Source organism: Etheostoma cragini, chromosome 14, assembly GCF_013103735.1.
Source record: "Etheostoma cragini isolate CJK2018 chromosome 14, CSU_Ecrag_1.0, whole genome shotgun sequence".
Taxonomy (NCBI): Eukaryota; Metazoa; Chordata; class Actinopteri; order Perciformes; family Percidae; genus Etheostoma; species Etheostoma cragini.
The window spans coordinates 15,490,565-15,503,712 of record NC_048420.1 but is presented as its reverse complement, the minus strand read 5'-3'; the positions used below and the strand labels follow the sequence as shown (position 1 = coordinate 15,503,712).

General features: G+C 38.8%; 3 protein-coding genes across 3 annotated transcripts in view; 1 reads left to right on the top strand and 2 right to left on the bottom strand.

Annotated features, from left to right (window-relative positions):
* Positions 1 to 1,880, top strand: part of ptk2aa (protein tyrosine kinase 2aa) — a 41,201-nt gene extending 39,321 nt beyond the window's left edge. The window contains exons 32-33 of the mRNA XM_034892773.1: positions 19 to 104; positions 204 to 1,880. Coding sequence (XP_034748664.1) covers positions 19 to 104; positions 204 to 321 — 204 coding nt within the window. The 3' untranslated portion in view covers positions 322 to 1,880. The remainder of the gene's footprint in view (positions 1 to 18; positions 105 to 203) is intronic.
* A 1,774-nt stretch (positions 1,881 to 3,654) lies between these two features.
* On the bottom strand, positions 3,655 to 6,310 carry rplp1 (ribosomal protein, large, P1). The gene is made up of 4 exons (XM_034892216.1): positions 6,039 to 6,310; positions 5,048 to 5,122; positions 4,242 to 4,350; positions 3,655 to 3,774 (listed from the first exon to the last, which is right to left on the bottom strand). Exons 1-4 carry the CDS (start codon positions 6,261 to 6,263, stop codon positions 3,692 to 3,694), a joined length of 492 nt encoding a protein of 163 aa, XP_034748107.1. The 5' UTR covers positions 6,264 to 6,310; the 3' UTR covers positions 3,655 to 3,691.
* Positions 6,311 to 7,632: 1,322 nt separating this feature from the next.
* The window catches only part of clptm1l (CLPTM1 like), a 9,199-nt gene continuing 3,683 nt past the window's right edge, over positions 7,633 to 13,148 (bottom strand). The window contains exons 7-16 of the mRNA XM_034892772.1: positions 12,668 to 12,788; positions 11,877 to 11,980; positions 11,653 to 11,718; positions 11,181 to 11,231; positions 10,969 to 11,051; positions 10,825 to 10,859; positions 10,645 to 10,700; positions 10,257 to 10,301; positions 9,478 to 9,593; positions 7,633 to 9,381 (exon numbers count right to left, since the gene is read on the bottom strand). Coding sequence (XP_034748663.1) covers positions 9,297 to 9,381; positions 9,478 to 9,593; positions 10,257 to 10,301; positions 10,645 to 10,700; positions 10,825 to 10,859; positions 10,969 to 11,051; positions 11,181 to 11,231; positions 11,653 to 11,718; positions 11,877 to 11,980; positions 12,668 to 12,788 — 762 coding nt within the window. The 3' untranslated portion in view covers positions 7,633 to 9,296. The remainder of the gene's footprint in view (positions 9,382 to 9,477; positions 9,594 to 10,256; positions 10,302 to 10,644; positions 10,701 to 10,824; positions 10,860 to 10,968; positions 11,052 to 11,180; positions 11,232 to 11,652; positions 11,719 to 11,876; positions 11,981 to 12,667; positions 12,789 to 13,148) is intronic.

Genomic DNA, 13,148 nt, shown 5'->3' with positions numbered 1-13,148 from the left:
GGGTTTGTGTTATCATAGATTGAGATGGCTCAGAAGTTGTTAAATTCAGATCTGGCCGAGTTAATAGCGAAGATGAAGCTGGCCCAACAGTATGTCATGACAAGGTACAGTTACCGCAGATATACTGTATGTTTATTGATAATGATTTGCTACTTACTTTACAGCAATGTTGATGCAGTAGTTGTTTTCTGTGTTCTGTACAGTTTACAAAAGGACTACAAGAAACAGATGCTAATGGCAGCTCACGCCCTCGCAGTGGACGCCAAGAACCTGCTGGATGTCATTGACCAATCACGACTCAAGATGATCCGCCCACATTAGTTTCTGTTGCTCTGTAGATGGAGTGTGCCGTAGCTCTCAGCCAATCACAAAGAGAAGAGAACATTTTAGATGGATATCAGTGACGGACGGATTATTGAATGAACTGATGAACAGCGAACATATGACTGACTAAAACAATCCGCTTCCTCTTCTTCTCCTACAAACATTCATCGTTTAGGTTTTTTCTCTATGGAAACGGTCATGTTTTAGTCAATATTGCGTCATTTTGTACTTTTGTTGTATTACTTGCTTTCGTATCCTGAGTAACTCCCCATCAAGTATCCTCGAAGATGAGTTTATTTCTTTCTTACTTTTTTTTTTTTGAATCATCCATTACTACTTTTTAATCTTTGATGAAAGTGAATCAAACAAAGGTTTCAGAGGCTTGCTTGAAGGACTGCAGATATATTTTGGTGAATGGACGCACCAAGATTTGCCACATGAACACAACTAACACGCTCCACACATGCAGGATGTAACAACTGGAACTGAAGAGCCAGGATGAGGACGATAATGAAGATGACATGATAACGTTGTTGTTTGAACATGCTTTTATATCATTATTAATTAATATTATTACTATTTTCAGCTTTGACTCTAACAGTATGTCTCTATGTTTAGTTTTCCTCTTGAAAAAGTAATTGATTTACAGATATTCATAAAAGTCATAATTTCATCTCTTTTTTTTCCACCTTCTCTTCTCTAGATCTCTTTATCTCAGGCACAGAGAGATGGCGTAACAATGAAATATGAAATATGTATTTTGAAGAACAGACTAAATGTCACAGGCCACTTTTTAAGTTAACTTGCATAGTAAATATACAAAGAAGCTATATTTTTAACATGTTTCTGAGGCATGAATTGTTAGTGAATAAGGGAGAGGGATGAACAGGTGGAAAAGTGAAGGGAGGGGGGGGTTATACTGTACAGTAGGTCACCCTGTGCCAAATGAACTGCAATTGACTAAAAAGGAACGTTTTACTCAAATGGTATTGGTTTACTCATTAATCAACATTTTACACAGCACCTTGCATGCTATTTTGTTTGTATGTTGAAGCCAAATTGTCATGTTGTGGTTCCTTCTATCCTATTTGTCCTCCCACAAATGTTCACTCAGCAATATGCAAGCTTTCAGTTACGCCATCATTGTCAAATCTCCAGTAGAATTCAACATCAATAATATTCTGTCTGTCTTTTGGGGGGGAATTACAGTTGCAGTTTCTTGTTTTACTCCCCACAAATCCAGGGACGGATGCACACCTTGCTGGCCAAAAATTATGATTGATTTGCTCTTCATCTCCTCTCCTTAAGTCCTTCTGCTTTTCTTCTTTGTCTTTCTACCTCTCTTCACTGGAGGTATTTATACCTTTATTTCCTCTCCTCCTCACTCACCCCCACATTTCTACTTGTCCTCCCTCTGTTACACCCCTTGTCTTCCTCTGATTCTCTCTCCATTCCACTGTTCCCTCTCTCCTGAGGTGAGCAGTATTCTCAGGAAGGAGTCACATGTACAGTTGCTAAAGCAGCGCAAATAAAAACACTGTTATCATTAAGAAATACTGGAAGCTTCTGTCTGCTTATTTAAGTCTGTCTGACCCCTAAACTATGTATGTCTCAAGTTGACTAATTAACACAGATTTCTATTATTAGGGTTCAAACCGCGAAGCAATAAAACCCTTCTGTTTGTCTGTTTTAGTTATTAATTCATTAGTTATGTATTAGTTGTCTGCTCAAATTACCACGATACCATTTTTTTTTTTTAGCTGTAGTCATTGGGCGAGCTATTTTGATTACAGGTATGTAAACTCAATTATCTGCAGCTGTGGACACATGATTGAATGACAGTTGCAGCTTCCAGAGCAAGTTATACATCAATTTAGTTGACTCTGCTCAGTGGTTTGTCAAATCACCATCAGAAGACCGGAAATTCACAAACTGCTCCACCTGCACTTCTGGATCCAGGTACAACATCCATAAGCTCAGTTTTATGTAACTCTTGTGCTTAAACCGGTGACTGCACGAATGAAAATATGTCCGCTCGATAGGTTTGCATTCCGCAACAAACTTTAAATCAGGTACTCTGCTAATTCTGCTTTCTAGTTGATATCTGGGTCATAGTCGGTGTATTAGCTAAACGTTGTTGGGGAGAGGAGAAATGCTGTCACAAAGCATCATATATAACAATGTACGCTACGGTTGGACCTGCTTGGACTTCTGGCTATTCTTTTCACAGAGCCGTTTTTAGTTTTATGTTTCACATTCATTAACCTTTATTTTGTCGCTTGTCTTTAAAACCATTGGCGCTATACGTACTGATAAGCATAAGGGACGGCCATGTGCTAACCTTTAACTCCATGATGCTAACCGGTGAGTTTTGAACGTTTTGCTGACGTTAACCGCTGAATTTATAAATCCGCACAGCTCCGTGTGTCACATTTGGCGCTTACAAACAAAAGTGTTTATATAGTCTTAAAATATGGGTCAAAACACTATTTTGTATAGATTTTACATTCGTTCTGTATACAGAACAGCTTGAATGGGCCTAATTAGGATTTCCATGTATTGTATCGGCACAAACCGGGGTCCTTTCCGCGCCGCTCTTCTGCGTGAGGCAGCGGCGTTTCACTGTCTGACCTTCCGTTCCGCACATGCCGCTGTAGTGAGTAGCATAAGCCGCTAGGTGACCGGCTGAACCACAATGGAATGCCTAACCGCATTTTCAACCCGCATATTGCATAAAGTCAAAGCATGGTATTGTAGGCATGGCTTTATGATGTCAGACAGATCACATTTTACCCAAGTTGTGCATTGTCTTTTCATACCCTCCAGTTGTATTTAAAAGAACTTTTGTCAAACTAAATCATTTATGCCTTGCAAATATACAAAAGTGATTCCATTTTAAAGTACAACCCGTAACATTACATGTGTACATCTTCATAAAACTATCAAAGTGCCAAACCACTCCTGCAATGGTCCCCTGGCAGTTGTGCTGCATCTAACAACGTCCATTGATTTCCATTTTGGAGAATTATTTCTACTGTTCCGTTTATCTAAAAGGTAAATAGACTACTTCCTGCTGGCATTTAATCCCACAAATAACACTCAACTAATGTCAGTTTACTTTTATATATTGCTGAAGTGTATAAAATGTACCAGTCAGTTACATGTCTTTTGGCTGATGCTTTCAACAAAAATCAAATCGCAACTGCTATATATCTGGAGCAACTAGTGTTTGTCTTGCTCAGGTGGTTGATAGCAGCTGCACATTTAATTACTTGTAAGTGACAGGTGATGTTTGTATCATGGGAGAAGAAAATGAGTCAGACAGGGCAACAGTTGTTTGTAATTTTGCGTTTAATTACAAAAAGGTTTAATCAAAGAGACCAAAGCCCATGTCATCATCGGACTCCTCCGACTCTTCCTTCTTCTCCTCTTTCTTCTCCTCCTCCTTAGCTGTAGGAGTAAACCGAGAGGGTATGGTTAATGAAATCAAGCTGCAGGGTACACAAAGTCTGTAGACAAAGCTCCAGGAGATATGACAATAATTTAAAAACACGGCAAAACCGGGATTGGTTGTCATTTGATGCTAAAGATCCCAGTACCCTGGTAATTTCAAAAATGACAAAGGGTTTTCCCCTCTGAATTAAGAAAAGTCCAATGCTGGTTTCCCTTTGAACAAGACCTTAACCAGACCAGTACTCCTTTAAGAAAGGCCATGCTAAACCAATTAATTTACCAAACTGTTGGCAGGTGTACATCTCAAAAGCAGGCCATTTGTACAGCGTGGGACTAAATATCACATTCACATCATGTTTATCCCAATTTAGTATTTCTGTAACAAAAGGTAAATATCAAACATTTTGAAAGTTAAGCCCATCTCAAATATGCTTTCTAATTTAAACCATTGTTTGTTGACATACCTGGGGCATCACCAGCAGGGGCAGCTCCTCCAGCAACAGCTGCTGCTGGCGCTCCACCTCCGGCTCCGACGTTGCAGATCAGGCTGCCGATGTCAACGCTGGAGAGAGCCTACAAAACATTCACAAGTCAGTCACTTCATTCTGGAGAATAATTTACAGAACTAAAAAGCCCGTGCTGATAACTTGAATTGAGCAAACCCTGTCACGAATAAGAAATACTTAACTTTCACAGTAAAGTCAAGTTTTCAACAGACCCTTTGCATACTTAATTCAGTAATTCTGCCATTTTAATTTGGATTATCACGCAGTCAGCAACGGCAGTACAACACATTGAATCCCAACATTGTCAGGAATTCTGCTTTTTGCAGCCACGTTTAATTTGAAAAAAAACATAAAAGGCAGTTTTGTCTGGGCTCCGCTTCCACCCTGCAGAAGGCAGACCGATGAAGATCTAGGCCCTCACTGTCAGCGGACAGTTTCGAAATATAGTGAACCGCTCCGCTGTTGTAGGAGCTGCCTGCAAAAATCCTACTTTTATACAGTCTATGGTGAAAACCCAGCATAAAGCACAGTGAGAAAAATGTGTGTGACAACTGCCCCATTGTCATTTCCAACCAAATCACATAATTTGTTGTGCCCTGGTTGGTAGTGTCCCAGGTCGGGCGCAGTTCACATTGAAATCGGCCCTAGTCACACCCTGATCAAAACCAGTTTGCGAGCTGGGCTGAGAAGCAGAGTAAATTGAGTAGCCAATACAAACAGTTGACCTGGATTAACTCTCATTGAGCAATTTGTTGTTCTCTCACCTTGGCAAACAGACTTGGCCAGAAGGGCTCCACGGTGACTCCTGCAGCCTTGATCAGAGCATTCAGCTTGTCCTCCTACAGACACAGAAAACGGCAATCGTTAGAAAACCTACTTCGTTCATCCTTAACCAGCAACAACTACATACACGTTATCAGTACACAGACTAGTTAGGACCAAGCAGTCTTCATTAGTGCATCACATCAATTTGCATTGTTTTACTACTCACGTTGTGCTTATTGAAATAGAGGGATGCTAAATTGATTCCCAGAAATGAGACGGACAGCTATTTTGAAAAGCAAGTAATCACTTAGTCACGTAATTTCATTTTTACAGCTTCTAAGATGTGGGGACGATAGAGTATTAACTTTCATTTTGTACATTGAACTGTTTAGGCTTTGGATTCCGAGACCAGATAGACTTAACGTTAAAACTATATTGATGCTATGTAACGTTACTGACTTAATGTAAGCAAAGATTGTAAAGTTACGCCATATGGATACTGTACAGCATCAAATTTTAAACAAGGCAAACTAAAGCATGGTATTGAAGAAGTGTACTGAACTTACAGCACTGCTTTAGCCCACAACGTTAGCCCCTCTAAAAATAAAAGCATGATGTTGTGGACATTCCCTAGAATGTCCCACTGCTTAGCGTTAGATGTGCAGGACAAGTGGCGAGTAACTACTACAGCCACGTGTTGTATTTATATAATGAATGTCACAATTTAGGCAAGAGCTGTCAAGATACAGAAACGTGGCCCAACGTTAGCAACAAGCATGCCGCCATTTTTGCCGGTAGATTGGACTGTTTGGACACTTACCACCGAGCTTAACTTCTATATTTAAGGGACGTATTATTACCCAAAATAGTCAACAGAAAACTTGCTTTCTCAGCTTTATCAATTAGGACGTTTACCTATAGCACATTGCTCCCAAAGGGTGCAGTTAAGAGGCACTGATGTAGCTATCAGGGATAAACCGGAGGACTTACGGTGACGGTGACTTCATCGTCGTGGAGGATCAGAGCGGAGTAAATACAGGCGAGCTCAGACACGGAGGCCATTGTAGATGATGGATTATATGTTTCTTGCGGTGGATGCCTAAATTTGACGGTGCTAGTCGCCGGATTGAGGGCCTTAGCTTCTGGTGAAGAACCAAGCACCTTAGGCACGTTAACTTCCTGTAGCGGAAAAGGGAACGGAGAGGGCGGGAGCATGCATGATATACTCTGCGTAAAGGCTGCGTTGCTCCAACGTCAGTACGCACACAAAGTGACGACAGACGTAGTTTTTCATTAAAACCATGGAATATAAAGCAAAATAGGTCGCTTGGTAATCTGTAAAGCTCCCATTATTTTCAATTTGAACATTATGTTGATTTTGCTGTTAACTTAAAAACAATAGAAAAGCCCCTCTACAATGGAGATTTTTATTATTCATTTATTTTTTTTTAAATATATTTGCTATTTTCCAAAGGTGTCATCTTTCCAATGCCAATTCAAACACATTTTTATTTAGCTTTCAATAAATAAATTATTTCATCTTCTATCAGAATTATTGTAGCTTTAATATTTAATTTAATGTACATTTAAATAAATCTGAACAGATGAGTTTTAAGTTGAGCAATAGTTATTTGTACCAATTAAATCTGAATATGTACATAGGCCTATAAAGGTACCATATATCTAGAAATCTAATACTGTGTAAGTCTATAGTCGTGCTTTCTGTAGCTCCATACTATGGAAGCCTGTTTCCGCCAGTAACAAATAAAAAAAATTCTGAATCAGAATCAGCTTTATTTGCCAGGTATGACGACACATAAAAGGAATTTTGGTTTGGATCATGTTGCTCACAATGTGCTTACTCATACAAAAACTGCACAAAAACAAACAATATATACACACTATAAACAATATAGACAGGTTGAGACAATAGTGAAATGAAGAGTGTAAAGTATGCCGGAGTAAATTATAATTACGATAGTTATTTTAATTATGGAGCATAGTGCAAAGCGTGCTGGAAAAATATAGTATGATATTACAATATGAACAGTAGGAACAGCTCTGAAATTGAGACTGACCGATTTGATGAAACCTTTGTCTTGATAATGAAAATGTCCTTGGTAAGTCATGAGATTCAAAGTCAAAAATGAGATGAAAAGTAGAAATTAGATTCACGCATGCACCCGTCGCACTGGCGTCGTCTTCAAACAGACGGTTAGAACCTAGTTATAAAAGAGATCAAGACAAGGTTTTCATCAAGTTTTATTTTATTTTTCACTGGCAAAAATAGGCTTCCATAAGTTTCTGCTGCTATTATCACTTAAAACTAAAAGTGTAAAGAAAATGTACAAAAGAAACCTGTATGTTCAGTCAACAATTTTATTTAAATCACAACCAAAAACAAATATTACAAAAGAGGAAAAACCATTTCAAGGCAATTATCCGGTAAATCTCTCCTGGCCTTAAAACAATAGAACTATGGAAGAAAAATCAAAATGTGACTGTAAATCAGAATATAGTAATACTTTCCTCAAGTCTTCCCATTTACTGCTTCTCTCACAATGTCAGTGTACATTTACAAACATCAGATGGACCATTTATGGTGAACATACAAAGCTCAGAAGTAGTTTAAAGAATCATTCTCACATTTGGCACCAACGTGTTTACTTGGCCCTATTATGTAAAAAAATACTCGAGCAGGTAAAACTACAAAACTAGAGTGGATGGAAAGGAGTCTATGGCTTTCAGAGGTACCCTTCTGTGTTCAGCCCCCTACACATGATCCACGGTGAAAACCGCTCTGCGCTGGCTGTGCCTTTGTTTTCCTTTTGGAAGAGCAGTGCCGACCACAGGAGAGGAAGTACTATACCTCGGCGCAACACACTGCTCGGAATTGCTGGCAAGCGCTGCGCTCAAAGCTTAAATGATTTCAACTTTGACCTTGTTTTGGCTGACCTTGAAAGGCTCAACCAAAGCCAGAAGCAATGAGAACGTAGACCTGCACCTGTTTTACCTCTCATATGTAGGCAGCTTAACAAACAGTGTAATAAGAGTCAGTATTGTTTAATGTGTGACTCAAGAGAGTTCAACTAAACAAATTCTGGAACAGTAAAGTTTAAGAGTGTTTAGGCAAGTTATCCCCATCACCATGACAACAAATCAGAATCTTCATCATCCTCAGTCCTTTTAAGCACGTGTAACTGGAAGGTTAAACAGGATCTGTCGTTCTGGAATTTGTACCAGGGTCTAAACATGAAAGCTTTGTATTCATGATCATTTGGGATAAAAACCATTTGAAGTGTCTACAAATTGACAGAGGCAAATTGTTAGACTTTTCACTGAGCAATATTTAAACATAGTTAGCACAATTTCATGTGATTTCTAGAAAAGCACTCAAATTCTGCATCAGGAATGGTTAATTGAGCTAACAATACATTGACTTACAACTGGGAAACTGTAATTGAAAGCTCTGAGCTATCAGACTTTGCACTTATGGAATGATTATCTGGAAAATCAAAATATTTAGATGGTAGTTCTTCAAAGCAGTGTGAACTTGGCTCTTCTCAAAATGTATGCAGTCAGTGAATTAAAATGTTTCTAAACATAATGTTCAAAGTTATAAATCCCTTTTTACCATTGCTATTAAAATTCTGGAAAGGTCAGTTTTATCTTAATATGTTCCACACTTCTGTATTAAATCACACTGCATATCCTCTTGCAGTTTAGCACAACCAAACCAGTATTTGCAAACATGCAAAGCTGGAAATCCAGGTTAAAAAAAAAAAAAGACATCCCGTGGTATAATAATAGCATGGAGCTGTTCCAATACACAAAGAATGTGACTGGCTTTGTGGATTGTGAAGAACAGAATGTCTAGTTTAGAAGGCTCAACACTTTTTTCCCAGATTGTTGCGTCCGTTTGAAATGAGTTAGAGGTTCATCTTCATGATCTTTCTGTCCCGTTTTATATACACACACACACAGAAAAACAAAAACATTCTCCAGACTGCATGAGGCAGATGATGACCTTTCAACAATTTGCACTATAGGACGTTAAGTCATAAACACAAGGATATTGATGTGTCTGGTCCATTTACAACTAACTGAACAAAGCCCAAAACATTTTTCCCAGGTGCTTCTGGACCGTTGAAGCAGCTCAGCTGATACTAAATGACCAATACCAATCATTGGATACCTGTGGACTGAAGACAAGATACCAGATCATGGAAGCCAAAACGTCTTTTCTCACTAGTCCTCGTGAGTCTTTCCTTTGGGTTTTTCGTCGTAAGAAATGCCGTATTCATTTACTCTGGTTTTGTCCACTGGGTAGAGCCTGGGGGAAGGGAGGGAGAGTTTTAGGTTAATCTGTTGGGTGTGTTTTGTTGGTGTCTTAGGAATCTGTGTGGTGTGTGTGGGTTTGTGTGTGTACCATTTCTGGTAGAGGTAAATGAGAAACACCACATCGTCCCTAAAACAGGCCAGTCTGTGGGACGTTGGCATGGTGATGATGAAGGCAAACACGTCGTCAATGAAGGTATTGAATGCCTGGCGAAAATCAACCAATATCAATCAATTCATGTAAAAAAAAACAAAAACGTATTCTAACAAGGATATTCAGTAACCGTGACTTAAATTAAGTCATCTAGGGTTTGAAAATAACAATCCTAAAAAAAGGGTTGTTACATCAAACATAATTCATCTGTCAAACATTCATCTGTGACAGAACACCACAATATTTAAGCTGGAAATTTGACGATTTGGAGTTAGTATTAATAGAACAGCAAATCTATACACTAGCGGTCCAACATTTTTGGTCACTTACAAATTTCCGCACCACTCCATTACAGACAGAATACCAGCTGATCTGAGTGGGTGGCTGATATTTAATGCAATATCTATATTGCCTATTATCAGCAACCATTCATCTAATGTTCCAGCGGCATATTCTGTTCACTAATCTGATATAATTTTGAAAAACAAACTAGAAAAACATTGGAGAACCCTGTATGCAAATAATGTATTATGACAACTGCTGCACTGGTTAAAAAAAATAAAAAATGCAACTGATCTCAGCTGGTGTTTTGTCTATAATGGAAGTTTTATTAGTGACCCCAGACTTTTTGACCGGTAGTGTAAATCCAGATTACGGATTTATTAAAACATGTCAATCATCACTAACAGAATAACTAACTTCTGTTGCGTTCTCACCTTGTACGTAAAGGCTTTCCAGGGCAGGTGGGCCACAGATTTCAGCTGTTAAATTAAGTAAAATAAGTCAATGGGATGTTTAAAAAAGACAAAAAACTGTAAATCAAATTACATGCAGTGCTGTGGTGGAAACGTTCAGGCAATATTTGAACCATTTCCTGTTTTAAGAAGCACAGTTCCCAAACGATCTGGAGCAGTTAAAGGTGTTTTAGACCTCTGGTTGCGCTGTGGAACTATTTGTTATTTTGTTGTTGTTTTGTTACATGTAGCAGTTCTTCTCTTAGAGCAGAGATGTGACACCCAATTTAAGTTTTTATAATAAATGCCTTTTGTCCATTACCCCATTTTAAATGTTATGAAATCCAAGAACACAGACAGACAAACTGACCTTATAGTTGACAAACAGTTGAGGAAGCATGAAGAGGAAGCCAAAGGCATATACACCTGGAACCATCAAGAACATGTTGAAAGGCCTTTTCTATTCAATTAAATAATGGAAATCAATGGCACAATGAGGTTATCAGCTTAAAGATGTTTTATCCTGTGTTCAGAGTTTGAAAAATCTTACCATTAACCAAACTATTGATCAGCCATGAGTACCAACTAAAACAGGGACAGATAAACAAAAGGGAGGTAAATCACGTTAACTGTTGACACTATACATTTTTTTTTTTTTTTTAATTGTGCAGGTTATGTACAGACAGATCCCTACCTCTTATATCTTAGGAATATTAGAGCATACACAGCCCCTCCAATACATAACGGGTAAAGGAGGTATGAGAGGTACTTCATGGCCTACAGAGAAACACAAGGTGGTATCCATCAAGTTACATAACTAGCTATACTGTCCATAACAAAAGTGCAGTGTGGTTTATTATATTGTGTAGTCTATGCACGTGTGAGTGAGAGCCTATAGTGTCTTACCAGAGTATCATACTCTTCTGTTCTCCTCTCCGATTCGTCTGATTTTCCATACTGTTCCACAGAAACGAGAAACACACAAATTTACAGTTGGCACATGTACTAACACACTTTTTTAATCCAAAAAAGCTGTGAGGGGACAGGATCTGAAAAACGGGACAATGGCCAAAGATACATTTAAGAACTATGTGTTAATTAGAACTGCCCGTGGCCAATCATACACTTCTGCATCAAAGCTTCCATTTACTAAGGTCGCAAAATGTAGCCGTAGATCCAGCATTTGCTCTGCGCTTTCAGCTTTAACCCAAAGTCGTTTAGCAGAGAGTTGTATTACAGCAGCAGACAAAGAGGAGAGGGTCCAAACACTGGACAGCAACCTTGATATGCAAGTTTATACTAAGCTGTTAAAATAAACGGCAGATTATAGAAAAAAAGTTTACCAGTTAAACACACACACACACACACACACACCTACCAGGAATGTTGGTTTGCCTCCTTTCCAGAAAACCTGGATCTTTAAGGCCTTCTTCACTTTCCATACCTGCAACAATGAAAAACATTCTCAAAACACAGAATACCATGCATCTATAAACAAGAATAATGTATTCTTATTAACCCCACTCATCAAAAGAAGTGTTGTTCATGTACATGTTTATATTCAATGTATGCCGGTGTGTATTTTTATGTGTGTTTACTTACTTCAATAATAGAGCCGACGCCAGCAGGTATGAGGACAAGCAAGCTGGTCTGCTCGTCAAACAAATAGAGGAAAATCACTATGGTGCTGAAACAACGCCACAGCACTGGGAAATAAAAGACAAAATATTATACTTTCATTGCTTTGACCCATTTACTGACAGTGCTGAATTATTTGGTCCAGAAGTTCTGTGGATTTCATCTAATCCAGTAAAAGATATATGTTCAATGCTGATGCATTTGGAGAGTTATACTCTATCGCTGTGGATTGAATAATGCTCAACAGCATTTTGCAGATGGCTATTTCTTGCCACTACCAGACAGCAAGCACGTAAGAGCATCCCATACTCTGTTAATGCTTTTGTTGCTGAGCAGGACGAAGCAGAACACAGACTCACTAAATGAAATTATACTACACTGCAGATTCCTGGTTTCTAGTAGACCTTTTTTTTTTACATACTGCACTTTCAAACATTTTTCAGGTGGTCTCAAGTAATTTATGGTGTGCAGAAGCTCGGTTGACACCAGACACTTCTCAGTTGTAACTGAGAGTGGGTCTGGGAAAGCGTCTTTCACAACCCGTTTCCAAAGGGGACATCACCAACGGGCCCGGTCAAATGCTTCCGGGCGCAATGGACTGACTTGCAGAGCAGATCTCAAATTTGCAGAAAGTTCGTCAGGGTTTTCCCCGGCTGTGTGTACAGCTGAATCTCCAGACTTTTCCAACTTTGTCATCTGTTTTGCATTCGTTTCCTGTCCGATATTGTGTTTGTTGGGGAAACAAAGTTACCTACCGGCTTTGCTGGACATTCCCACCATGCTTTTCTTCTGCTTCCAGAAGCTGATGTCGTTCTTGAATGCCAGGAAGTCAAAGAGGAGCTGAAATAGCAACAGACAGGACATAAATCTGTCAAGCTACAGTTTAGTGTTAACCGTTCTTGATCAGACACCTTAGTGCTCTTTTCTTTGTCTTGTACTATACTGAGTGTCAAGTCTTTTTAAAGGCTTGTGTTAAGGATAAAAGTGAAGAGTGGGTAAAGTTTGCTTCTAATAATACTGTATTTGGGGGTGATACAACTTTATCGTTTTAGGATCGCATGATCCTTTATCGTTTGTCCGTTAATGATTTTATGTTGTGGTTAGGAAGTTTCACTTCAAGAAAATTCAATGTTTATTCAAGAATGTATCCACATGGTATTATGTCAAGGGATGTATATTGAAGAATCATGCATTTTTTCACTATATGCTGTGTGTGTGTGTGTGTGTGTGTGTGTG